The following is a 24,598-nucleotide window of genomic DNA, read 5'->3' as shown; positions in this document are numbered from 1 at the left end:
GAGCTCTTCTTTTCAAGAGTCAAAATTAAGCTGATTTACATCAAAGAAAATAATTTTTGTAATTTAGTTCAGTTATGTGTTATTCTCCCCATTCCTTTTGTTTTGAATATTCTTCTAATTCCATTCTTCCTTGGATGTTATTTCCTCACTTCAACAACAAAATACTTGTTGGCACATTCAGGCTCCAATCTGGCCGCAAAACTCCCAGAGAAGAATTTAGCAGATAATATCAGCTAACAGCTAACTAACTAGCAACTACTGCATAACTAATTAGCACCTACTGCATAACCAGCTAGCAACATCTGCATGGCCCCAGGGCCATGGGAAAAAGGTTTTCCAGGAACCTCGGGCCCCTAGCACTTCCTTAAACATCTCCCTGATGGCCAGGAGTAGACAGCACGAATTACAGACTGTGGTTAGATTACCTTCCGGACCCATTTTGGCCTCTTTACTGCCTATTATCTAGGGTAATGATTCCTAAATTAGAGATGTTGCACTTTCCGTGCGGTCACAGCATTCATCACGGCAGCTGTGAACTGGGCAGATTTCAAAAATGCGGTTTTGAATGTGGGAACGAGGATTACGGCTACAGAAGTGCAGGTGAAAGGGGGACTGCCAGCAGAAAGAGCTCTGACCGGTCGATGGGCTGGGAAAATGGGTCTGCAGCTCTCCGTGCTTAAAGGAAACCTAATTCAGTGCTGGAACAAGGATATTATTGATTCACAGCTCCAACCAGACGTTGTCTTTATTACCCCTGCACTTTCCTATGCTCTGCGGTCATAATTTTAACTTTAAAGTTGTTCCAACTTTTAGTTATTCTGGTCCCAAAAGCCCTCCGGAAGCCAAAATCAGCCTGAAACCCACACCCACCTGACATTAAAAACAATGCAGAAGGGAGCAAAAGCATCAAATCTTTGCCAGAGAAGCCACTTTGCAATGCAGAACCGTGAAATGGCTAACAGCAATCGACAGAAGAAAGATTTAAAGACCATAACGCGGCACAGAGCGGTCTGACATGGTAGCATACACATGTCCTTAATCACAAACAATTAGTCACGCCATGTCCTTGGTTATTTATGCAGCGGATGGGAGCTCTCAGCTTTGTCTTGAACCATCCAGCTGCAAACACAGATCAATATCTTAACAAGGAGCAGAGGAAATCTTGTTAGAGAAACTGTTGCTCGAAGAGGCCACCTCGTTTTCGCTTCATTTATCTCTACTTCTCTGCATTAGTGTTCCTGAGGCCAGTCCAGATTTTAAAAGGGACGATTCCCGATGGGACTGGGGTGCCTGACCAACACCCAGGCAGCAGTGGGATCCCACAGCATCTCAAACCATCGCTCCCCTAAATATTCTGTAAAATCCATTCTCCATTTACAGACACCACCTCCTACAGCAGCAGCAGGCCATGTAACCACCCCGTTCACCTCCAGTCGGGGCTGGTGGGCAGCCCCCGTGCCAGCCCTGTGTGCACCCCTGGGTAAAGCATCTCGTCAGGATGCTGCTTACTCTGCTCAGACCTCCTGACCATTCTCCAGCTCTATTTGCAACATGACTGCTACCCACACACGTGTTTCACACCAGCCTGGTGATCTTTTTGCATTCCCAGCACTGCCTCAGCCAGAAATAGCTGCCTCACAGTGCCTGCGCTGGGAAAACATGCTAGGAGGAACGGCTTTAGAAGGTGATTACTTTTTTAAACCTCTGCTTTTTTAATAGGTAAGTAGGCTTTTTACGTCCTTTGCACACCAACAGCGTGCCTGGCTGTGCTGGCCCAGCACTGACACAGGTGATTTAGGCATTAGGTCCAGACACTCGATGCAAGGAAAAGCTCAGCAGCATTAATCCCAAGGCTTCAGGGCGCAGTCCTGTCTGAGGAGTTTGGGATAATGACATTTGCGAGGGCTGATAACATGAAACAAACGCAAATAAGCACATATCCTAAACCACGTGTGTGGAAAAAAGCCCCAAGTGCTGACATTTCTATATTTTGCAGTACTCTCGTGCCAAGTGGCTGTGCTGAAGGCTCGTCTTTCCAGCTGACAGCCAGGGTGCACAACCAGACTCCCTAGCCCATGTGAAATCCCTCCAACAATTTAACACCTTTGCAGCAGGCTTCTCCTGCAGGCAGCGGGATGCGCCCCGTGCACTGATGCAGCTGGGCAGCATGGCCAGCAGCCACTGTCCTGGGGCAGCACCACGGCCCCAGTACCTGCCCTGATACCTGCTTCCTCCAGGCAATGTGCACATCTCCCTGAGAACAGCCAGCGGGGTGAGCTCTGTGTCTCCACGATGAAGTGCATCAGCACTGCGCTGCTGGTGACCTGTCCCAGTGTCACTTCTGGGTGCCTCTGCCCATGGATGGGGCTGGCATGGAGACAGGAGAGCTTCAGCAGGCAGGAGAAAGCCTCTCAACTCAGACAGCCTCTCAGGGATTTAGCTGTTCCCACCTCAGGCAGAGGGGAAATAGTGAAGGCTACTCATTACTCTTCCCACAGCTTTACCTAGCTCCCAAAATCAGTCCGGGCTCCAAAGAGCACATCAGCCACCTGAGCACTGCGCCCTGCAGTGCCCTGAGCACAGCTGCAGCCACGGCACCGTGACCACAGGCCCCGCAGAAGCACTTGGCCTGCCCCTACAGCCATGTGTCACCGTGCCAGTGGCTTGGCACACTGCAGACGGATCTCTGAAAAATCAATGGTTCCTCAGTAGAAGCCACCTTTTGGCAGCTGGGAACGGCCGAGGAGCTACTGCGTGACCTGGGCAGTAAAACAACAGCTGGCGTTTCCATTTTGTTTAAAAAGTGACTGCAAACCGTAATTCCTAAGAAAACACTGCGGATGCTGGAAATCAAACCACAATCAAGGCTTTCCCTAACACTCACGAAGAAATTAATCACTTGACATCAGACAAGTTTTTTCAAGAATGGGAAACTTTCCGGGAATTCTGAGGCTAGCCCCAGTCTCGTGAGCTCCCACTGAAACACAGGGAAATCGTGCTTCACGAAGGCTCTTGGTATTTAGGGATCCTCAGGCAATCAATGAGCTCTTTAGCAAGTCATATTTGACAGCAGATTGGAATCAGGTCAAACGAGAAACCATTATTTCAGCAATGTTAACTCCACCTCTTGCTGCATTTATCCTCTTTGCCCACCACCAAAGCCGTCTGTACCAGTCAGTGCGCGTGCGGCTGCGTACCATGAACACACACTGCACAAAACGCAGCGATTTATTGCCTACCAACTTGCCAAAACATATTTTCCTCTAAGCAAAGACCAAGCATGAAAAATTCCAGCCTTGGAAGCCAATGGACTGGAAAGTTATAAGAACTGGAGGCAGAGGATTACAGCTGACTTGTGCACAGGCACCGCGCAGCCGCTGGCCCGCACTGCACCTTGCTGGCCACGCTGCACCATTCCTCTGATGAGAAGTAGCTGGATTTTGCACACTGTTATCCAAAACAGAAGGGTTAAGTTTGCTACGTGGTGATTTCTGAAACTGCTGTACGAGTAAGATGGTACAGACCTACAGGGAGTTAATAGCTAAAGAGGAAAAAAAATAAAGTGCCAACAACCCTATAGTAAATGATGCCCCTGGGGCAGAGAGCTGTTCCCAGGACCCATAACACCCTCTCCCGATGCCATGTGGTACCATACACGGACACATCGACCCTTTGTGCCCTGCAAACACAGCCTGAGCTGAGCACTTTGCCCACGGTGGGCAGATACGCCAGGAGCAGCTCGGACAAATGTGCTGGGTTCTGCCACCACCGCCGATGCCCCCCAGTCACATTTTCTCAGTATCTCATTCACTGCTGCTGCAGATGGGAATTTCTCCAGCTGTTTTGTTTGTTAAGCTTTTCCAGCTTAACAAACTGCCCACAGGGGCAGCCTGCATTTTGGTGCTCTCACCTCCTGTGAGAGCAGGAGGAAGCACTTCTCCCCCACCCGGCCCTGTAAACACCAAGAACACCCTAAATTAAACTGCAAAATGAGAGGCCACGTGGGTATTTATAAATGTAAAGAACATAATGCTCGCTAAGTTTTAAGTATCACCAAAGGGCTCTGCTCTCAGTCGAGCATGAAATCGCCATTTAGCAGGACTGCAAATATATTTTCTGCAGAACGGGGAAGCTCGCATTGCCTGCTTTTAGTAATTTCTTCTTGCAGGGGAAAGCAGAGCTGGTAATGCTTCCCCCGCAGCTGACAACAACCTGACACTGTAAGAGGTGTCCTCGCCACGTCCCGGGTGCCACCAGACACCAGCCCCAGGGCCGGGCTCACCAGCCCAATGGTCCTGCACACCCGGGGAGCCTCAGCCCCTGTGGCCCTTTCCACAAAAGCTCAACTGCAACGCAGCAAGTGCCATGCGAAATGTGATGTGAGTCACAAAACAGTAAAACAGGCTCAATAATGAAGTCCGCTAAGTGCAGCACTCTAAACGAGCATCAAAAAATATGAGAAAATAGCTCACACTATACTGAAATATTCAGCAGCATGCAGAAAGTGACCTCAGCCCTAGCCCAAAACACTGACTCTGTTTATGATGTTCCCTGAATCCTATTGAATTCAATTCTCCCTGCCTTTTTAACCAACTTGCTCCTGCAGATAGGAAACCAGTGTAGGTGTTCAGGTGCCTCCACTCCATCACCCACCCCAACCCTTGTGGTACCGCTTTATAATCCCCACACCTTGGGGCTGCCAGCACCCTCCCAGCAACCCTGTCCCAGGGATGGGCGCAAAGCAGCACCCGCACCCCATTGTGCAGCCACAGCAGGCAGAAAAAAACAGAACACGTACTGGGAAGGGATAGGAAACGTCCACGCAGGTCCCATATGCCAGCTTGGCACGTTGCAGATGGTGAGAACCCCGTCGTCAGAAGGAATGCTGCTAGGAACCAGAACTGCACCTGCCATTCCCATGAACAATGACTGAGTCACTTGGCTAAAAAACTTCAGCTGAATTTATTTTATTTAATTTCTATTCCATGTAAAAGGAGAACATGAATATTCTGTAATTTGCCATGTATTTGTCTTGTAATTACCTCATTGACATGAAGTTCAGTTTTTGAGCACAGCCTAAATTTGCACTTCTGTGGATTTTTTTTAACAAGATGAGAAATCCTGTCAGTCAGTCCCGAGGACTAGAGGGAAACCTTCCTCTGCCAAACTGGGCTGGGGAAGTCGTACAAGCGACCCAGTAAGACTGTTAAATACTCAAAAAGAGTTGGAATTGAACGGCTTCACTCCCTGCCCGTGGGTGCAGCCGTGGCTCCCAAAGCGAAGCCAGCCCTTCTCGCACCCCATGGGGAGCCCTTTCGGCTGTGATGCTGGAGGAGGGCAGGCAGCAGGTGAGGACAGACTCCACAAACCGAGCTTCCAGGGAGCAGCAAGGACACCGAGACCGTGATTAATAACATGCAGAGCAAGAAGAAACAGAGTCAGCAGACAGTTCTTCGTCCTAACTAAGTTAATATTTTTAATTTCATTTTACTGCCTTCCCAAATGACCCTGGCTTCCCTTCCTCCCCTCTTTCCTCCCCTCCTCAGCACAACACCCACCGCTCTTGCGCTTCGCCCCCGAGCCCCACTTGGATGAGCTTGGACCACATTTAAGAAGGGTGAAATGCAGCTTATTTCATTTTTTTTCCTGAAGAAAACAAACTCTAGGCATTAGCCGTGCATTTTCTCACCAGTACCTCCACCTACAATAGCGAATGAGATGTATACACAGGGTACATCACCGGATGCTTATGCAAGGTGCGTTATCGATGTTTGGAGACAGGGCTTTATTAGCAATCTGCCTTATAATCTGCTTTCAGTGGTACTCCTAACGCAAAGCTTCCTCCTGCTTCATAAGGAAAGCATTTGTCTCCATCTCCTGCAAGTCCCCCCAGTCTGTGCCACCTCCCAGCACCCCTGGTGCCCAAGGGCCCGTTCCCATACACAGCCGAGGAGCTGCTGACAGAGCTGCACTGGGCAGGGCTGCCCAGGAGGCTGAAAGCTGAAGCCGTGCTCCCGTTGCTCACAGCCAGAGCTGAGGGATGCAGAGCCAGCCCCAAGCCTGGCCCCAGCTAGCCAGCTCCTCCCCGCAGCTGCTGCCAAACTACATGGATGCTACAGACCCGACCTGGCCACAGAACCAGAAATTAGTCCTGGAAGCTGAATTCTTACTGGTACTCCAACAAATTGCTTTAAAATATTCACCCATGTCTTGGGACTTCCCCTGCTGCCTTCCCAACCATGCCAGGATGTGCTGCCCACCTTACCCGGTTAACCAGAATTTGTGATACTTATAATTGGGAAAGAAACATTTTCTTAAAGGGTTTCCAGAATGGGCCCACAATCCTTGAGTGCTCTCTTCTGTGATGTACAACCCAATAAAAACCTCGTCTCACGCCTTCTCTTCTTGATGCTTTTGTGTGTTCCCCTGTATGAACTGGCAGAGCTTCATTACCAAGGTTTCACCATGAGAAAAAATTAGATGGAGTTTTAAGGAAATTGGCTGCAACGATGGAAGTTAAAGCAAATGCATTTCTGCAGCTAATGAACGAAGAATATCTTTCCGAGAGCCTCCTACCAGAGTAGCGAACCAGCAGTTACTGCTTTTCCCCACCCTCCCAATTCCAGCTCGCATCCCTCGGCAGAACCCAAGACGCGTCGCCACGGCGAGCTGCTGCAGAGCCTGGGCGGCGAGGAGGGAGAAGCAGCAGCAGATGGGAGCAGGGGAGCTGGCAGGCTCCATCCAGCAGGCGTCGGCGGAAAACAAGCCCAGCTCGCTCGCTAGCTGCAGCAAAGCAGCCCAACTCACGCCCCCACCGCGCGATCCGTGGCTAACCCGCGTGGTGGGAGGCCACGCAGCCCTGCTCCACCACGTGCTCTCTGCTCTGTTGCACGCTCACACACACACACACCTGCCTGTGCACACACACACGTGCACCCATGCCACAGCTATAAGGCTGCCAGCAGCACGTGGCCTCCCTTTGCAGCCTGCCAACCACGAATATACTAAACACTCCACGCACAACATGCTGCAGTTTGGTATGTCAGCCAGAGGGGTAGCACTGAAGTTACCAAATTTCAACCTCATTCACCCCTCTGCAGGCTGACCTTATTTTTCTTATATATCTATACGTATATATATAGCTCACATATGCTCAGGATGTATTTATACTTGCCTCTACCCATACACTATATTTGCTACACTACACTACCCTATCACCCAGTAAGCTGGCCCAGTATCAGCCAAAAAAAGAAAAAGCATAAAAAAAAAACAACAGCAAGAGACTCTCCAGAAACTGAAACGCATCCTAGTGCCTCTATGTCATCCACAGCCTTGGGAGGGGTTGTTAAATGCTGTTGCTTCAGTGATTTCATTATAGAATAAAAAGCATATGAAATGTTCGACAAGTTAAAAATGTCAACATAAGCGATTATGGAAATGTTAAAGAGAATTAAAAGACTATTCATGTCCAAAGCACAGACAGGATGACCGCTTATTTTCTTCTTGGGAATTCAAGCAGATCTTTGACAATGCAGATGCACCCTGGGAGCTCCTAAAGAGCCTTGCTGAAGGTTTTCACTGATACTCGTACAGAATTGCTACCCTCGCTCTTTGCAGTAACAATTCACAGTGAAACCCTTAAGACATCACTGAGACGTACAAAATGCTGGACTTTCAGAGTCTGTCCTCCCTCCTTCCACTGTCATCTCCCCCAGTATGCTTAGAAGGAAATTGCCACACAGCTGATAAAACTGCTAATTGCCTGGTAAAATCCCCTGCAAGCTCTGCTCCATGCAGACATGCAGCCCCTCCGTGGTGCCACCCAGCAGACTGCTCCTTGTCAGCGTACCAGTACAGTACTTAGGGAAATCCTACAAATAACACCACAGTGGAGCAGCCCACCAAGGGGCTGAGGGATCTGATACACACCATGGCCTCATCTGGTTCGTGCTCTTCTGAACCAGGACAGCTCCCTAAAGCTTGTGTTCATGTACCAGGACAGAAGCAAGGACATCGGCTGCTGCAGCAAGGAGCGAGGGAACCAGAACAGAAGGGGTAAGAAACAGCTCATCTGATCACTGCCACTTCACAACCCACTGCTGAGACAGCTCCATGCTAGTAAGGGTATTTCTTACTGTAAGGCAGGATAAAAACAGTTTTGTGCTCATTTAATATGAATGGGCTAGGATCCTGATTGGTATGTCTAGCTGAGAGTGCTCAGTAATGAACACTGCAGGTCTCTATAGATGAATTTATAGATGAATTCCCAGGTGAAAGAAAAAAAAAAAAATTGGTTTTGTCACAAGTAGTATTCAATACAGGAGGAAAGCCACTTGTGGATGAAGGACTCTGATCCCTGCTTTCCTTGGGAAGCACAGAATTTCCTCAGAATGAACAGGCACCAGAGTTTTTTTTTATTTTGAAAATATGAAAATTTCTAATTAAAAGTAAGAAAGGAATATGGAAAAGCACAAACTGCTCTAACTGCTTGTTTTCCAGCCAGCACAATACTAATTAATCCAGGTTTGCAAACTGAAGTCAAACTAGAAGGGCTTCACAGACCTGGCCACCAGGCGCAGGTTTCTCATAGCACCTAGCAGCATTTCCAGTCTGGTTTTTTACTCCTTGATATTGCAAAATCTTTTCACTTGCTTGCCTCCTCAGTGCTCCTTCCCTGCCGCAGAAGCAGACAGCGTCTGATGAGCCTTCCACCCGTAATGGTCAAGGAGCTGCCACAACAGCAGGCTCCCTTCAGCAACTGCAAATGCCAAAGCTTTCTAAATCCAGAAACAACCCAAAAGAAATTAAGAGCAAAAAGTGAATTAAGGAGAGAAATACTGCACTGATGAACAGGGAGAAAGAGCTAATAAAAGAGGACCCTGAGAAGCCCCAGGTGCTTACGGCCTTTCCAGGTTTAGTCTTCACTACAACATTTAGCTGGCTAAAACAGCATCAGCACAGGAGTCTGAACTCAGGATGCCGAAAGCAGGCTTAGAAACTACTTAAATGCTCCAAATCCAGTTAGGGTTCACAAAACGTGTCCTCACATACTCTGAGAATCAGCTGCAGCAATCGGGGCCCCATGAAACATTTATGAGAACAGGACGAGCACGCATCTAGGCAGGTGCAGAGGGGCAGCCGCAGCACCCGCAGTGCGAACGGAGGGACAGGCAGCGGATGGGCAATTGCAGCCCAGGATAAGTTCCAACCACGGAAAATACTGCACAAAATAACCAAACAATTCTAATAGCCAGAGGACAGCAAGGTTGCAAGCAAGGGCAAAACTGGGCTGGCCAGAGCAAGTAAGGTCCAACCAGCTTAGTTTCCTCCTAAGGCAGAGGAATGGGGCTGCCGAAGAGGAAAGAACTGGAGTGCCCTGCAAGATTGAAGTTTTAAATAATATTTTATAACAATATTAACAAACAAGACAAAATGAGAAAGATGCAGTCTATGAGAAAATGGGTAAAAAGTGCAAAACCTGGAAGTATTTGCCACACCAGCTGAGAGTGGCAGAGTTTCCCTTCCATTCCCACTGAATTCCACTTGCGGTGATGCCCATGCTGGGTCCCCAGCCTGGTCTCTGGGCTGCTCAGAGGCGAGCACCCCATCCCTTACACCAGCCCTCCCAGGATTTTGGGGGTGTCCAGGACCCAGGCTGCCAGCTCTCCCCAGCCGTCTGGCCCAGGTTTGACAGCGCTGACCCCCGGGCACTGGGATTCCTGCCTGGATTTCCTCGTTCTGCACAAATGCGGTAACAGAAAGAGGTAACTTGATCCACCTGGGTTTAAATCAGATCGATATTAGCAAGTGACGGTTCTGAGGGTTTCATTTAAGCCAGGGGTGAAGCAATCAACTCGTTCATTGATCTTGTGGTCACAGTCAGCTCCTCCCGAGCAGGAGCACCCCTGGGAGGAGCTGCTGTGGCTGGGCACTGCTGGCTGGCACCCAGCAGGCATCTGCAGGAAACCCAGGCAGAACTAGCACGGGAACAGCTACTGTACAAAATATGCACGTGGCAAAACGTGGACACGACTTTAAGCTGGTCTCCATGCAGATCCACAAAACCATCCTTGTGACTCCAGTGCCGGGACTACTTTAGCCAAAGCTGCTTTTTTTTTTTCTGCCGAGAAATACAGAAAACCACTAAGTCTTTTACACAGCCCAGCAAGAGATATCGTGGTGATAAGAGGACGAGAATGAAGCTATGGCCTCCTATTTAGGTTTATTATTAACTGAAAAAGCAATGGGAGAGAAACAGCACAGCTTGAACGCTGCAGAGCTTTCTTGCTGGCTTCCCAGTCTCCCTGAGAGGGGCAGAGCAGGCTGGGATGTGGGGAGCACCCCTTACTCCACCATAGACCACAGTGTTTTGCCTTACTCCACCACAGACCACAGTATTTCACACATTTGAGATGAACATACTCTGTTTGATTAAGCGTGAACGAGTATTTTTACAAAGACATGACTTCTGATGAATCACCAGTTATTCAGCTTATATATGGTGAAAGGAAAGCTCCTGCAGAGCTCGGGATTAAAACCACTACCATTTTTCTCTTCTGTATCTCTAAAGGCATCTAGGAAAAAAAAAGGGGAAAGAGCCATGAAGGTTTTATGCAGTGGAATTCAGTACTCTGGGGAATTTCTGCCTCAAGCAGGAGGTATACGTTAGCCGAAATTCAATGCTTGCAAGTTACATAAGGGATGCAGTTCCCAAAACTGCTCTCCTCCAGCTGCTTCTCCTTACAAACAGCACACAAACCCATTTGCTTTTGCTACATTTCCACTGAACCTTAGATCCTTTCATTATCATTAAAAAATACTATGCATTTATAAGTCATAATTAAATAACTAATTCACCAAAGCAGAAGCTACCCAAGGGAAATTTAAAAAAAAAAAAAAAAGTGCCTCTTTTCCATGATTTTATTTTCATTCTTTTCACCACTTCCATGTACCCATCTGAAATGCAGATTTCCACAGAGAGATTTACATCCCTCGATAAAAACCAAAGAAAAGGTTCTGGACCGGAACTAATTTAAGACCGGGTCCTCATCATATGCATTCACCTTCAGTTTTCAGTTCATGTTGGATAAATCTGCCATTTTCAGTAGTTTCTCCAAGTGCTAACCATTGGTGATACACTTTCAGTACACGCAGCAGAGGGCTGAGGCCAGGTCAGACTGCCAGTTGTGGCTGTTCTAGAGGCAATGCCTAGATACCAAAACAGATTCCTTTTTTTCCCCTTTTCTGACCCATCTGGCTGTACCTGGCCCAGCCACAGGGGCCAGAGGGAAGCTGTGGCCGTTTAGCACATCCCTGCTTTGACAGTGACAAATGTCCGTGCCTTCGCCTCCAATAAATACCGCTCTTTCCACTAGCAGACTACACAACGCCAGCACTGGAAACAGATTTGGTGAACTGCTGAGACTGTGACATCTTAAGTGGCTATTTCATCATGTTTAGGCTAAGTTTAAAAAAATAACGAAGAACAAAAGAAGAAAAAACCCCTCTCATTAGGGAGACCTGCTGAACTGTTCTCCCATCTCCTTCCCAGCCACACACCATGCTGACCTCTCTCTCAGTCGTGCAGAGGTGGTGATGTTCTACGGAGGAGAGGTTCAGACAGGCAGCTCCTACACCAACACAGCCGTGGTACTATCACCACGTCTGTGCCTGGATGGGAGCCCCCCAGTGCAGCCCCACTCCACAGCACTCAGCTCAGCCTGACCCTCGGCTGGGGTTACCCAGAGCATCCCCTGAGTATCCGCACTCTCTTGCACCTCTGCCCACAATACTTTGCCCGCACCTGCACAAAACAAGCAACCAACCAGCAAAAATAAAAAATAGCCAAACCCCAAAACATGAATGGTAAGATAAAAACAGAATAAATACTTTTTTTTTTTTGCTCCAACTCTAAATTTGCTCAATTCGTACTGCGGCTTCTTCACAGCTAAGTGACCTTGAGAATAATGCATAGGAAAAACGTTTTTAAATAGCTCTAGAAATTATCTAAATCACACCAGCTTTCAGATTTGTATCACGGCTCTTTGTTCACTCAAGTTGTTTCGGGTTTGAAATCATTCACAAGTATCCATTTCTGAGAGAAACCTTTCTACGAAGACCCACATTTCCATAATTTAAGCTATTCCTCTTTTTAAAGGTAAAAACAGTGAGATATGTCTTTGATTCCATTCTCTACTTATTTAATTAAAAAGCATGGCAAGCTGTTTGATTTCTTTAATCAGAAAATGGTGTTAAAAGGTTTTCAAAATAACACTTAATGAGTTTTGAAAATGGATTCATACACCATTCCTGCCAGGTTTCTGTACGTTCTTATTAACAGTTCATCATCTTTTAGCAATTTCCGCCGCTTATCAGTAAGTCGCAGGATAATGCTCCAATTTTAAAAGGCTTTGTGTTCCTAAATACACATGGAGGCAAGGACCCTTAAAGGGACTGCAGAATAAGAGTCAAAACTTGTTCTCCCCTCCAACAGCACCTGCAAGTTTTGCTGTTCCAGGGCTGACAATGGAGCCGCGAATTCTCCATCACAACAATGTGAGATCAGGACAATAGGTTGTGAAAATAAACGCTTTGAGCGTTCTTCAAAATTATATGCTATCATAATAATGGAGGGGTTGGATATGTATCAAAAATAATTCAAGATGATTATCAATTACCCTTATGAATCATAACCATCTTTGAATTTCAAAAAGCCGCTTGAGCATTCCAGCTACCCAACTCCTCCATCGCTAGCCAGCGGGCCAAGACCCCAAAATAACCAAAGACCCAGAGCCTGCCCCAGCACCCTTGGATGTTTGCAGGGAGCACTCCAGGGCTCGGTCTTTGTGGCAGTCCCAGGGCATGAGTTTTCCACCTACAATTCATGCCAGAGGTGCTGAGGGGACCAGGAGCCCCCAGGTGCCAGGGTGGGCACCCATGGGAGGGCTCCGTGGGGTGAGCCTGGGTGAAACCGATGGGAGGAGGGAAAACAGGCACTGGAAAATGCATCTGCTGAGATGTTTTGTCTTCTGCTCCCTGAGGGAAAGGGCCTGCTGGAGAGGGACACCTCCAGCCCTGCTGCCTCCAGGGCTGAGCCGCGTCTGCCTCCCATCTTCTTCAGCTGTGGAGCAGGGGAACACCTTACCTTAGCCCTTAGGAACCTGAAAAATACATCACGCGGTGTTATCTAAGCAACCTACAAGCTGCAGTGGAGGGCACGGAAAGCAGAAGGAAATGTTTACTTTTCTGGAAATTAAAACTTCTGTGACTAGGCAGTAAATTAATTTAATCAAGTTGGGAGGTATCTATGAGAGATCATTTTCATATGATTTAATGAGAGAAGGCATCGGAAACGGTGATTTTAATCAGCCAAGTGGGACTTACAAGCGAGAAGATCCTGCTTAAACAACTCATTAAACTTCTCCAAGAAATCTTTACTGTCCCTGCAGACAGTCAACACAAAATTTATTGTATACATTTACTAATCCTCTGCCCCCCTTGGTAGCATTGCATATCAAAAGTTTAACACAGAAAACAAAGTCAAAAAAAAAAAGACTTCATAAGCACCTGCTAGAGAAAACCAAGAGGCTCCAAGTCCTGATCAAAAGAATGAGCTGACACAGGCCAAACGCCATCAGGAGTGCTGAATTCCTATTTTTACAGATACATGGATTAGAGCAGAGAGCTGCTCAGCACCGCTGTGAGATGCACCGTGCCCAGCTTCACTAAGGACACAGGGAGGCACAGTTCTCACCTTAGTAAGCCTAATGACGGGTCCAGAGAGTGCAGCCCTGCAGCACGAGGGCATGCAAAAGCTTCCTTCCTCTCGTAGCTCTTTTCAAACACCTACAAAACACAGCGCAGGGACTCAAAATTCCAGTGACGAAGAGCTGTGGGAGGAATTCCTGCGCTGCCCGGGAGGCAGCCGAGACCACGGCACACACCGGACCCCACTGGGTTGCTCAGCGTAGTTTGGAATCACGAGTTACAGAACAGGTCAAGGCTGAAGCATTTCAAAACACCAAACACGTAAAGGGCCATGAATCAACCCCACTGATCCTTCCAGTGCCTCTCCTTATCTCCCAGTTTCCCTTTGCTGAGCCACAATCTGTGTTTGTTTTCCACCTTCTCATTCTCACTTTGTTCTCTTTCAGACCAAAGGCCGCTTCTGTCGTATCAATACAAATAGAAGAGCAGTGAAGAGGATGTCATGAAACAAATATTTTTGCTATTTACTATTATTTGCCTGCTGTCTAATTCTTGACTTTGGGACCAGCAGATCTCCAAGAGACACAAGCCACATGCGTCAGCACCCGGTTAATTACAAGGGATGCTGTGGATCCGAGCACAATTCCACAGCACTCTTCGGGCACACACAGAAAATAATTTACTTGAAAAACAAAGCAGGAGCGTAGGCAGCAAGCACTAGATCTCCGTTTAAAACTCTGGAAGCCGCAGAACTGATGAATATCAAAGCCTCTTCTGTTAAATGTGCTACAAATGATCAGCAGCAAATATTCCCCTAGTACAACCCCGGCAAGGTCTGCTCAGCTGCACTGCACCGCAAGGACCAGGGCGGAAAGCAGCGAGTGCAGTTCTGCACTGCATTTCTGGGGCCTGCAAAAAGCTACTCACCTCCACGGTCCTGAAGCTCCTCAAGACAAAATTACAAAAACAGAAAATAATATGGTGACTTTAGAGAATTATCTGTATTAGATGGTTGCTGAATGACGACACTGGGAATCACGTTATTTTCTGAGCTCCTCTGAACTGCCTTCTCAAGCTAGTAGACACAGCACAGGAGCAAAATAACGCCTCTGATGTTGGGGGAAAGTTTCTCCTAAAAGCTCAGCACACATTACAGTGCTTGGGAACGAAGACACGACAGAATGATTAAGGTTGGAAAAGACCAAGATCACCTGGTCCAACCGTCCCCATCCACATCCCAGTGGATGCAGCTGCTTTCACAGAGAGATGTTAGAGCTGAAGTCCAAGTGTATCTCAAAGGACAGTCCCCAGAGGACACCCAGCAGGCACCCAGCAGGCAGACACCCTGTCACAGCCCACACAGCTCAGGGACAGACGCAGCCCCCATCGCAGCCAGCACGGGAGCAGGCACGCCACGCGGCACCGCTTGAACTTGACTTTCAGACCTTTGGAAGGAAATGAAATGCCAAGACTGCATAATTACACAAATTCATCCATCTTCGTGGCGTTCTAGTATTGAATTACAGTCTTCTAAGCTTTAAAATCCAGTTCAAAGAGCTGCAGAGCAGTTTGGGGCTGGCTTCCCCCAGCCCAGGCTGCCCAAACCCCCCCCAGCCTGGTGTCAGGCACCGCAGGGATGGGGCAGCCTCAGCTCCTCGGGGCATCTGGATTTCATATTATTTAAAGATATAAAATAAGGATCACGTCTTTCATGCAGAAACTGATAGAAGGGTAATGGGTGGCTGCACACAGGTTGCTTCCGTAATTAAATTAAGCAGCGCTTCCAGCAGTACGAAGAGAGCCCAGAAGTGCCCACGTGCAGCACAGGCTGAGCTGCCAGCCCCTGCCCTGACCCCTGGGCTGGCACAGAGCAGCCCTGTGCCGGGCTCCCAGACCCATCCCATCCATTGCAGGTCCCTGCAACCACAAGTATCCCTTCAAAAATCCCTCTGCAAATCAGCCAGGGTTTATCTGCTCTCCCTCCAGCCTGCCTCCTGCAGCCCACACATCCACCATCAGGCCGGTCTCCCCAAACCACACACAGCATAACTGGGGCTCACCCGGCCCCGTGAGACCCACCAGCACACCACAGCTCTCCTTCCAGCTGCACGCGATCTGAATTAACTGGAAAAAAAATAAATCTTCACATTCATGACTGGCTTTCACAGACAAACTGAAAAACAGGCAGCGTTTTTACACCGACCCGAAAATAGCACCCTGGTTTCTAAACAACTGCAAGTTATTTCTGGTCTCCGCAGTTTCGCCGTTCCCTCCGCGCCAGCAGACATTTAAAACTTGGGTTGCCTTCTGACACAGCTTGCACTCTGCAGCGAGGGCACCTGGCTGCCTTACGCTGGGAGGGAAGGAAGCACAGAGCCAGCTCCCCACCAGCTTTCGCTGCAAGAAGTCCAATACAGCAAGCTGCGAGTTATTATTTTTTTAAATATTTATAATAATTCCCTTCAAATTATTGCTTCTGTTCTAGGGTGACTGCAGGCTGCTAGATGCAAACCTAACTGAGGATAGCTTAGGGGGAAGGTTTCTGCAGCACAGGATTTCCACGCACAGTAACAGCTTGCATAAGGCTCCCTGCCGACAGGGCCCGTGCGCTTTGCTTTACCGGGGGGTTATGTCAATGGGCCCAGCTCCTGCGGGTGCTGGAGTCCTGCAGGTGCTTGGCCAAGGGTGGCCCCAAAGTGTGCAGTAACCCCACACAGCACCCGCCTCTCCTCCCCTAAAATATGGGCACCCTATGGGCAAGGTTGCCCCTCGGGTCTCTTTCTCCTCCGATTCTCCTCCGTTCTCCTTTACTCACATTTCTAATGATATTTTTTTTTTTTCAGAAACCTTTCATCCCTCCATGTTTCATCAAGATAGAATTACTGTGCTCTATTTTACCCAATATTCATCTCATTTTATAAAACTAGGTCACAGCATTTGCAAGCCTCCATGAGTTTGGCTTGACAGATTCAGAAAATACCTCCTTTCCTTGTTGTTCTGTGTATAACGTCGACACTGAAAATATTTACAAAAATAAACCCAGAAGTATACCAACACACGACTTTGTTTTAGAATTGTAATGAGGTATTTACAAAACTCCTTTTCTGCAACCAGTTGTGTTTAAAACAGTTCTGCTAAAAAACAACAATAACAAAAAACCTAGAGTCCTCTGGTCTGTGTGTCAGCCCTGAAACCCTTACTCAAGCCAGCTATGCAAATAGCAGGAGGTTTCCTTGAAAAGCACCAGTGATTCCTCTCTGCTGTCACCAGCCTCACGGGGTCCAAAGGCTGGCCTAACCAAAACACCACAGCCTGAGGTCTGTGGGATTACCTCCCATGCTAGAAAAGTGCAGAAACCCTGGAAAAATGGCACAAGACATTCTGGTGTCCCCGCCGAGTGCCTCCCCACTGACACCAGAGCACAGAAAGCAGAGCAGGGCACGGCGACTGCTCCTGGCATCAGGCTCCAGCACTCAGGCTCTGCCTGCCAGGAAGGAAAAATCTCAGACCAAATGCAGTGAGGGTTTCACCTCCCGCGGGGAGCATCGCCTTGGGAACAACCACGCTCCCCAAAAATCCCTCAAATGTTTTCTCTCCGAGTGAAACCAAGCCTTGGGCCGCCTGGAAGCGTTGGCAACATCTGGCTCGCAGAGCGGTGCCTGGAGCCGCCGCCACTCACCCGTCGTCTCCACGATGCCCTCCAGGATGACGACGATCTCGAACTGCTCCGTCTGCATGCTCCGCTGCGACAGGTCGTAGAAGGGGCTCTTGGCATCTATCACGTGGCAGATGGTGAGCGGCGAGACGAGGAAGAGCTGGTCGGCCCCCGTGCTGAAGCCCACGTCCAGCTCCAGCTGGTCGAGAGGCAGGAACTCGCCCTCCGGGGTCTGGCGGGACTGGAGCAGCAGCGGGGGGAGAGCAGAGAGAGCAGAAAGAGCAGTCAGGGCAGTTTAGGCAGCCACCAGCTTCCCCAAAAAGCGAGGGCCCACCGGCGCTGCCGAACAACGTCCAACACCCACCCAACATAGGGTTTCCCAAGACGGTTTTGACATCACTGTCATTTAGATCAATATATAAAAAAAAAAAAGCCCAGAAAAGCTGTCACTGCTGTAGTTACCGCTGTCCACCAAGACATTATAAACCACATTTTAACAGCTACACAGCAAGCCCATGACAAAAATCACTCCCAAACTCAGCGCCCCCATGGCACACCACGCCGTGCCGCCCGCAGCCCGTGCTGGGAGCTGCCATCAGCACTGCCATCAGCACAGCCCACAGCCACGCGCTCACCCCCTTCACTTCTGACTCTATTTTTGCTCTGCATAGTGTGAAGAAGCACGAATAGCATGCTACAGCCCTTTCTGGTCAGTATTTTTATTACAGAATTTGCTGCTATTTTCCTTATGGGTTTTATAAATTTGTGTTTGTCATGCGCAGCCCCCAAACTGTTAAATCACCGCTTGAAATGAATTCCCCTCACTCCCCACGCTTCAAACCGATGTGAGGCGAGCCCAGCACTCGGGGCTCCCCCTGGCAGGGCAGCGCCGGGTGGGAATCAGCTGGGAAACCACGAGAAAAGGAAGCAGACCGGGCAAAAAGGGATTACGCGCCTCGCTTGGGATTTGGTTTCTATTTTTAAAATATTCACTGAATGGTGGTTGGATTGGAAGGAGATCTAATCCCAAGCAAACAATAACCTCTTCCAGTGCCCTGGAGATCCAGCTAAGAAATGGGCTTTAAGTTATGTGTGCACAAATTCAGATTCGTGGCTGTGCCCCCGGTGTCCGAACGCCTCACGGTTTCACACCAGGGCATCAGGCTGAGACACCTCAGGAGCACACCAGCCTGCCGGGGCCCTGCCTTGCAACAAAAGGACGAAGACACGAGCCCAGCAACGAGCATGGCCCGTAAAGAGAGCAAGGAACAGTGCCAGGAGGGAACCACTGCCACAGGACCTCCTGCACCCACACCTCCCACACCGCCACGTGGGAAGCGGAGCCGGGAGAAGCAGGGCAAGGCCCGGCTGCAAACCTCTGTGAGCCCCCTCCACGGCCTCCTCTTGGCCTTCGGTGCCACCTTCCAGCCTCAGGGGAGTTTTTCATGGCTGCTTCCCAAGCAGGAGCCAAGAGTAGCTCCCTGACAGCTTGGCCTGAAGCAAGCACCCAAACCCTGACCAACACAGGTTGGCCGCAGGAGATGATGAAGCAGGGGGAACTATTTTGCAATAAAAAAAATGACAGCATAATGGGCATCTTGACAGATGGAAGGTTGATAAAATATGGGCGTTAGAGAGAATTCAGTGCTTGAGGGACACGGCAAAAGAAAAGTCCAGGGAAACAGGCATGAAATGCAGACGGGGGAAGAAAACGATGGGAAAAAGGTTAAAAATGGGCGGGATGTTGCCTGGCGCCCCAGAGCTGTGCCGCTGCCGCAGTCTGTCGGCACTGGCACGCTCCCCCTGAGTGCCATGACATCCATCAGGACCACCAGGGCAGCCCCAAGTATTGTGGCTGTGGTGGTCGGAGCCACATCTGCCAGTGGTGTGGTGGGCACGGGCACCGGGGCTGCCTCTCCTCCAGGAGCCCAGATAAAGGTTGGGAGCTGAACTGCTACAAAGCACAGATCATTCTACACCTGAGTAACAGGCAGGACTCAGCACAAGCCAGGGTGCAAAACCTGGCTTTATATTTTTATATTTTAATATTTTATATTTTAAATATAAAATTATTTAATATTTTGCTGCCCTAGACACTACAGCTGTGGAAGTATTGACCTTGAATGACTCCTCTGGCTGTGCCATGCACAGATCCACACATCTAAGTTTTCTCCAAGTTGCTCACAATCTTGGAGACCCATTTGGCAAGACGATTATTCCAATGAATGAGTCTTTGCATGAAGTTGCCAGCTTTATGGCTTTCTATTATTTTTTCTTCTCCAGCACGGTCTTCCCAGGAAAAAAAAAGAAGCCCAGAACTCCAGTAGGATTTCCAGTCGTACATAGCTGTTACAGCGGAATACCCTTCTCCCTAAGAAGCAGCACCCACGAGGAGCTGTGTGCCAGCCCTGCGGCTGTCCTGGTGGCCCCGCGTTGGCACACAGGGTGGTACACGAGGCAGGGTGCACCCATGGGAGTCAGCCGGGCATCCAGCATGGGGCCGAGCTCTCCTCTGTGCCAGCACCCATGGGCATGCAACCAGCAAGAAAACCCGGAGCAGCGACAGCCCTCAGCTGCACAGCCCTGCCGCTGCCAGCCGAGCAGGCTGCCCCAGCACGGCAGCACCCTGCTCTCCCTGCTGCAATCCTGGATTTTCCTCCTTTTTCTTTTTTTTTTTTTTTTCTTTTATTTTTTCCCCGGGCAGCAGCCTGGCCAGGCACCGCTTCCCCAGCACAGCGTGAGGACTGCACCCTGCGGAGAAATTTGGTAGGTGATGTGCAGCGCTGGCTAGCAACTGCACCCACAGGAGAGCCTCCTTTTAGCCCTTTATTGCTCTTCTCCCTCTCGCTACCCATTTATACCTGCCCGCGTACGGAGCTCCTACAGAGGAGCTTTTTTACAACACAAATTACATCCCTGAGCTCTGACAGCTTGCTTTGTCTGAACTGCTGCTATGCCAAGGTTCCCTGGGCTCTTCTGGTTTTCTTACTTTTTTTTTTTTTTTTTTAAATAAAAAAAAGAAACAAAACAGCTGCAAACCCTTCAGCCCTGTCACTCCAGCATTATGACAGAACACGAATACATGACTTCATCCATAAAGGCAGCCTTCCACACATTTAAAGTTCAGGAAATTTGGTGGAGCCACACTAAGTTTTAAGCTCTAACTTCTAAAATTCCATCAGAGGCACCACACAGATACAAAAAGGGCTATTTTTTTTTTTAGGCCTGTAATAGAAATGACTCATTTTGATTCCTGAAAGCTATTAAAGATGCATGTTAAATGCGGCAGTCCCATCCCTCCCCGGTCAGCGTGGCCTCGGCAGGCAAGGCAGCTGAGGGGTCACTGTGGTGCCCTCTAAAGACTGGATGATTACTTACCAGGCTAATTGCACATAATTCAATTTAGCCATCTAAACTTCGGCTGCGAGGAAACAAGCGGCGTTAGCTCACATCAGGAGAACGTAACCGCAGCCTGAGCTGATTACCCAAGAAGAAGAGAACGGGAAGAGATGCTTCCAGGTCAGCTGCAGTGAGAGCATCCCCAGTGATGTCAGTCCCGAGCTGCAAAAATCAGCCGGGCACGGTAGGAAGGAGACGGGAGAAATTGTGCAGATGTTTTAATTCCTGTTGTGTCCCCCACGACTCCACGGAAATTGCAGGCAAGGGCAAGCCTCTGGGCCACGGACTCCCCCATTATTTAGGATGCAGTGGGGGTCCTGCAGAGCTCAGCAAAAGCAGCGAGGATCCTGCCTGCAAACCCCAGCAGAAACACTTATTTGGGCCAAAACACCACAAATCTTGCCCCTAAAAAAATGTACCTGTGCTTCGCTGGACCCGGGTACAGCAGACAGGGCAAGAGCCTCCCTGTGCAGGGCAGCAGGGAAGGAATTGGGATGCCCCCAAGGGACCCCCACGCACACAGTTCCCATGTCCCCCAGCCCGGGGCAATGTGCAGGATGCTCTGCACACACCAAACATCACCCGAGCCGTCCCCTGCCACCCGCTCCACATTTCCTTCCGCTCCCCTATAAATAAAAGGCTGGCAATAAGTCTCAGACAAATACCCTATTTTCCTCAGACATGCGGGGCTGCTAGCATGATTTTAAAATGTGTAACTTTTAAATTCTGCTTTCGGTGAAGTTCATGCACCACGTAAATGGAGTTCAGCCCGGCGGGACACACCGCTGCCCGGGAGCACAGAAACACAGCAGGAAGGCACACAGCTTCCTTCTGAAATGCACAGCGAGGAGTTCCAGCTACAAAGTGTTACCTCTCAGGGAAGAAACCGAGCATTTTATACAGACATGCATGTAAAACAGCACAGCACATAAACATTACCCTATAGGGCTGCGGGTAACCAGGTGGCCGGGTGCGTGTAAGTCTGGCGCCCGACGGCTGAGCGCGACGAGCACCGCGGGCACACGGAGGCAGCCACGGCAGAGGCAGGGGACAGCAGCGATGCTCCCTGCCCAAATGCTGCTCGGCAGCACCAGCAGCTCCGGGGGGGGGGGCACGGAGGAGGACAGCGGGGTGTCCCCGGGGACTTACTTTGAGCAGCTTGCAGCGGATCTGCGCGGACACCATGTGGCTGTTGCGGAGGTTGCCCACCCGGAACATGAGGGTGAGTTTGCCGTCCCGCATGGAGATGGCCGCGTGCTCGCTGAACATCAGGGTCTCGGCCCTCTTCTTGGGCTGGGACATCTTGATGAACATGCAGCCGATGAGGAAGGCGTCCACGATGGAGCCCAGGATGGACTGGAAGAGGAAGAGGATGATGCCCTCGGGGCACTTGTCCGTGATGTAGCGGTAGCCGTAGCCGATGGTGGCCTCGGTCTCAATGAAGAAGAGGAAGGCGGAGGGGAAGTTGTAGACGTTGGCCACGCAGGGCGTGTAGCTGTCGTCGTGCGCCTTGTTGAGGTCGCCCCGCATGTAGGCGATCACCCACCACATGGAGGCCATGAAGAGCCAGGCCACGGTGTAGGTGAGGATGAAGATGAAGAGGTTCCAGCGCCACTTGAGGTCCACCAGCGTGGTGAAGAGGTCCGACAGGTAGCGGCTGGTCTCGCCGCCCAGGTTGCCGTGCTGCACGTTGCAGCGCCCGTTCTTGTCCACGAAGCGCTGCCGCTTCCCCCGGGGGGCCGTCCGGGGCGGCGGCAGCCCCCCGCCGCTGGCCGAGGTGCTCACCACCTGGTAGTCGTCCCCCAGCTTGCGCCGCAGCGCCGACATGCTCCGCGCACCGCCCCGCACCGCCCCGCACGGCACCGCGGACACGGCACCGCGCACGGCTCGGCACGGCTCGGCACGGCTCCCACCGGCTCAGCACGGCTCGGAGGGGCTCGGATCGGCTCAGCACGGCTGGGCACGGCTCGAAACGGCTCGAAACGGCCCCGCACGGCGCCGCCGCTCTGCGGGCGCGGAGGCTCCGCTGTGCGCGGCCGCCACCCACGCGGAGCCGGCGGCAGGGGCGGCGCGGCGCGGCCCCGGGCAGGGCGCGCCCCCTTGGCCACGCCCCCCTCTGGCCACGCCCAGGACACGCCCAGGTCCTGGCCACGCCCCCCGCCACGCCCCGCAGCCCGCGTTGCGCTCGGAGCATCTCCCGCGGCGGGTGAGGAATAAGGCAGGAGAGGGCTGGGGTGTGCTGTAATTAGCTTTGTGCTTGGTAATTTGTGCTTGGCGAGTGGGTATCGTGCCCAGCCCTCGCGTCTGCAGTCCTTTTGTCCGTAGTTCAGAAGGGACACGAACGATGGAGGGTCTGGAGAGCAGCCACGGGGATGAGGGGAGACCTGCAAGGCAGCGAGAAGATCGAAAAGATCCCTCATGTGCAGACCTGGAAGGCAGCAAGATCCTTCCAGTGCCCAAAAGCCACAGCCCCTGCCAGGAGCAAGGGCAGGGGCAGAGGGAATTCAGTCCAAAACGCCAGGCCAGCACACGTTTTCAAACTGGGAGAAAACAAAAACAAACAAACAAAAAAAGATTAAAAAAAAAAATGGAAATCACAAAATCACATCTAGGGTGTGGTGGGTGCTTGGCCACTGGGATCTTTAAATGGTTTTTAAAAAGCAGAAGCAGCGTGACCCAGCGCAAACCAAGCGGCTGAGCCAGCAGCACAGCGGGCTTTAGCAGCAGGGCCACAAGCTGGTGGCAGCCACCTGCTGCCCGGGGTGCTGGTGAGGCTCCAAACTGATGCTACACGCTAAGGAAGCTTGGAGTGATGCAGTTTAAATGTTTAAATTTAAGGGGGTGGCTATAGCTCTTATGTTGTTAATCACAATGTTATGGTTACAGAAACCACAGCAGTGTAAAGGAAGCCATTTCTTTCTAATTACTGAAATTCAAAACTCTCCCAGCTCCTGGGGAGGCCAGCAGACTTACAACCTGTGTGCTCTGCATAACCTGGTGGGGTGAGGAAATAAGGTGAGTACTGGAAAAATCATAGACTTTACAAATATCCTTTGTCATGTGAAGCTCGTGGTGACAAGAACGCTCTGCTTTTAACACTCTGCTCTTAAGGACACCCTGGAGGGATTGTTTCCTGCCAGCCAGCAGCTCAGAAACCACTGGAGATGCCTGCTCGGGTCCTTATGCTGTACCTGGGGGGGAAGGTAAAAACACCCAGGAACTGTATCTTAAACTCCCATCCCTTCTGATGTCTGTGATGCTATTCGCCTCACGCGTGCTTCTCAATTAAATCCAGAGCTCAGCCATGGCAGAGTTAGGGAGGAAAAGTCCAGAACCCTTTTCCCCGTCCAAATCATGAGCTGAGTGATTTTTTTCTCTGCAATTAGGCATGCCGTTGATACAAACAGTCCTGCTTCCAGAACCAGGAACGTAATGATGCATGGCAGGAGAAGGAAACACTCATTTGGATGCAAAGCCACTCAGGAAACCCATGTGGGGATTTCCAATTCAAATTCAAATTGAGACTCTCAATGTTCTTAGGTTGCAGAACAGAAAATTCCACCGTGAATCATCAAATTGGTTCGTAAGCAAATGCACAGTAAAATCAGGAAAACAGCTCCAGAGCTGCAAATCTGACCAGATTTCTGCAGCAGGAGCAGCTCCCTGGGGCCCATTGAACCCATGCATGGACACCGACCTCAGAGTCCTATGGCACCTGGTGTTGGAGGTAGCCACACATGGAAGCAAATGGAAGAACAAATGGAAGTGCCCTTCCATTTCTGTGATTCCTACCATGGGAGTATGTGTCCTCTGCCTCCTGTTCTTGCAGGAAGGGCT

The 24,598-nt window shown here is 50.1% G+C and overlaps 1 protein-coding gene across 1 annotated transcript in view; it reads right to left on the bottom strand.

Annotated features, from left to right (window-relative positions):
* The window catches only part of KCNJ3 (potassium inwardly rectifying channel subfamily J member 3), a gene marked incomplete at both ends in the record, with an annotated part of 38,618 nt that extends 16,030 nt beyond the window's left edge, over positions 1 to 22,588 (bottom strand). Inside the window, 2 exons of the mRNA XM_084288830.1 lie at positions 17,387 to 17,603; positions 21,911 to 22,588. Of these exons, the coding sequence (XP_084144956.1) occupies positions 17,387 to 17,603; positions 21,911 to 22,588 (895 nt within the window). The remainder of the gene's footprint in view (positions 1 to 17,386; positions 17,604 to 21,910) is intronic.
* Positions 22,589 to 24,598: the final 2,010 nt, after the last annotated feature.

The sequence above is a fragment of the Netta rufina genome, assembly GCF_964035555.1.
Source record: "Netta rufina genome assembly, chromosome: 6".
In the NCBI taxonomy this organism is placed as follows: Eukaryota; Metazoa; Chordata; class Aves; order Anseriformes; family Anatidae; genus Netta; species Netta rufina.
The sequence above is the reverse complement of the archived record's forward strand: the minus strand, read 5'-3'. Positions and strand labels throughout refer to the sequence as shown.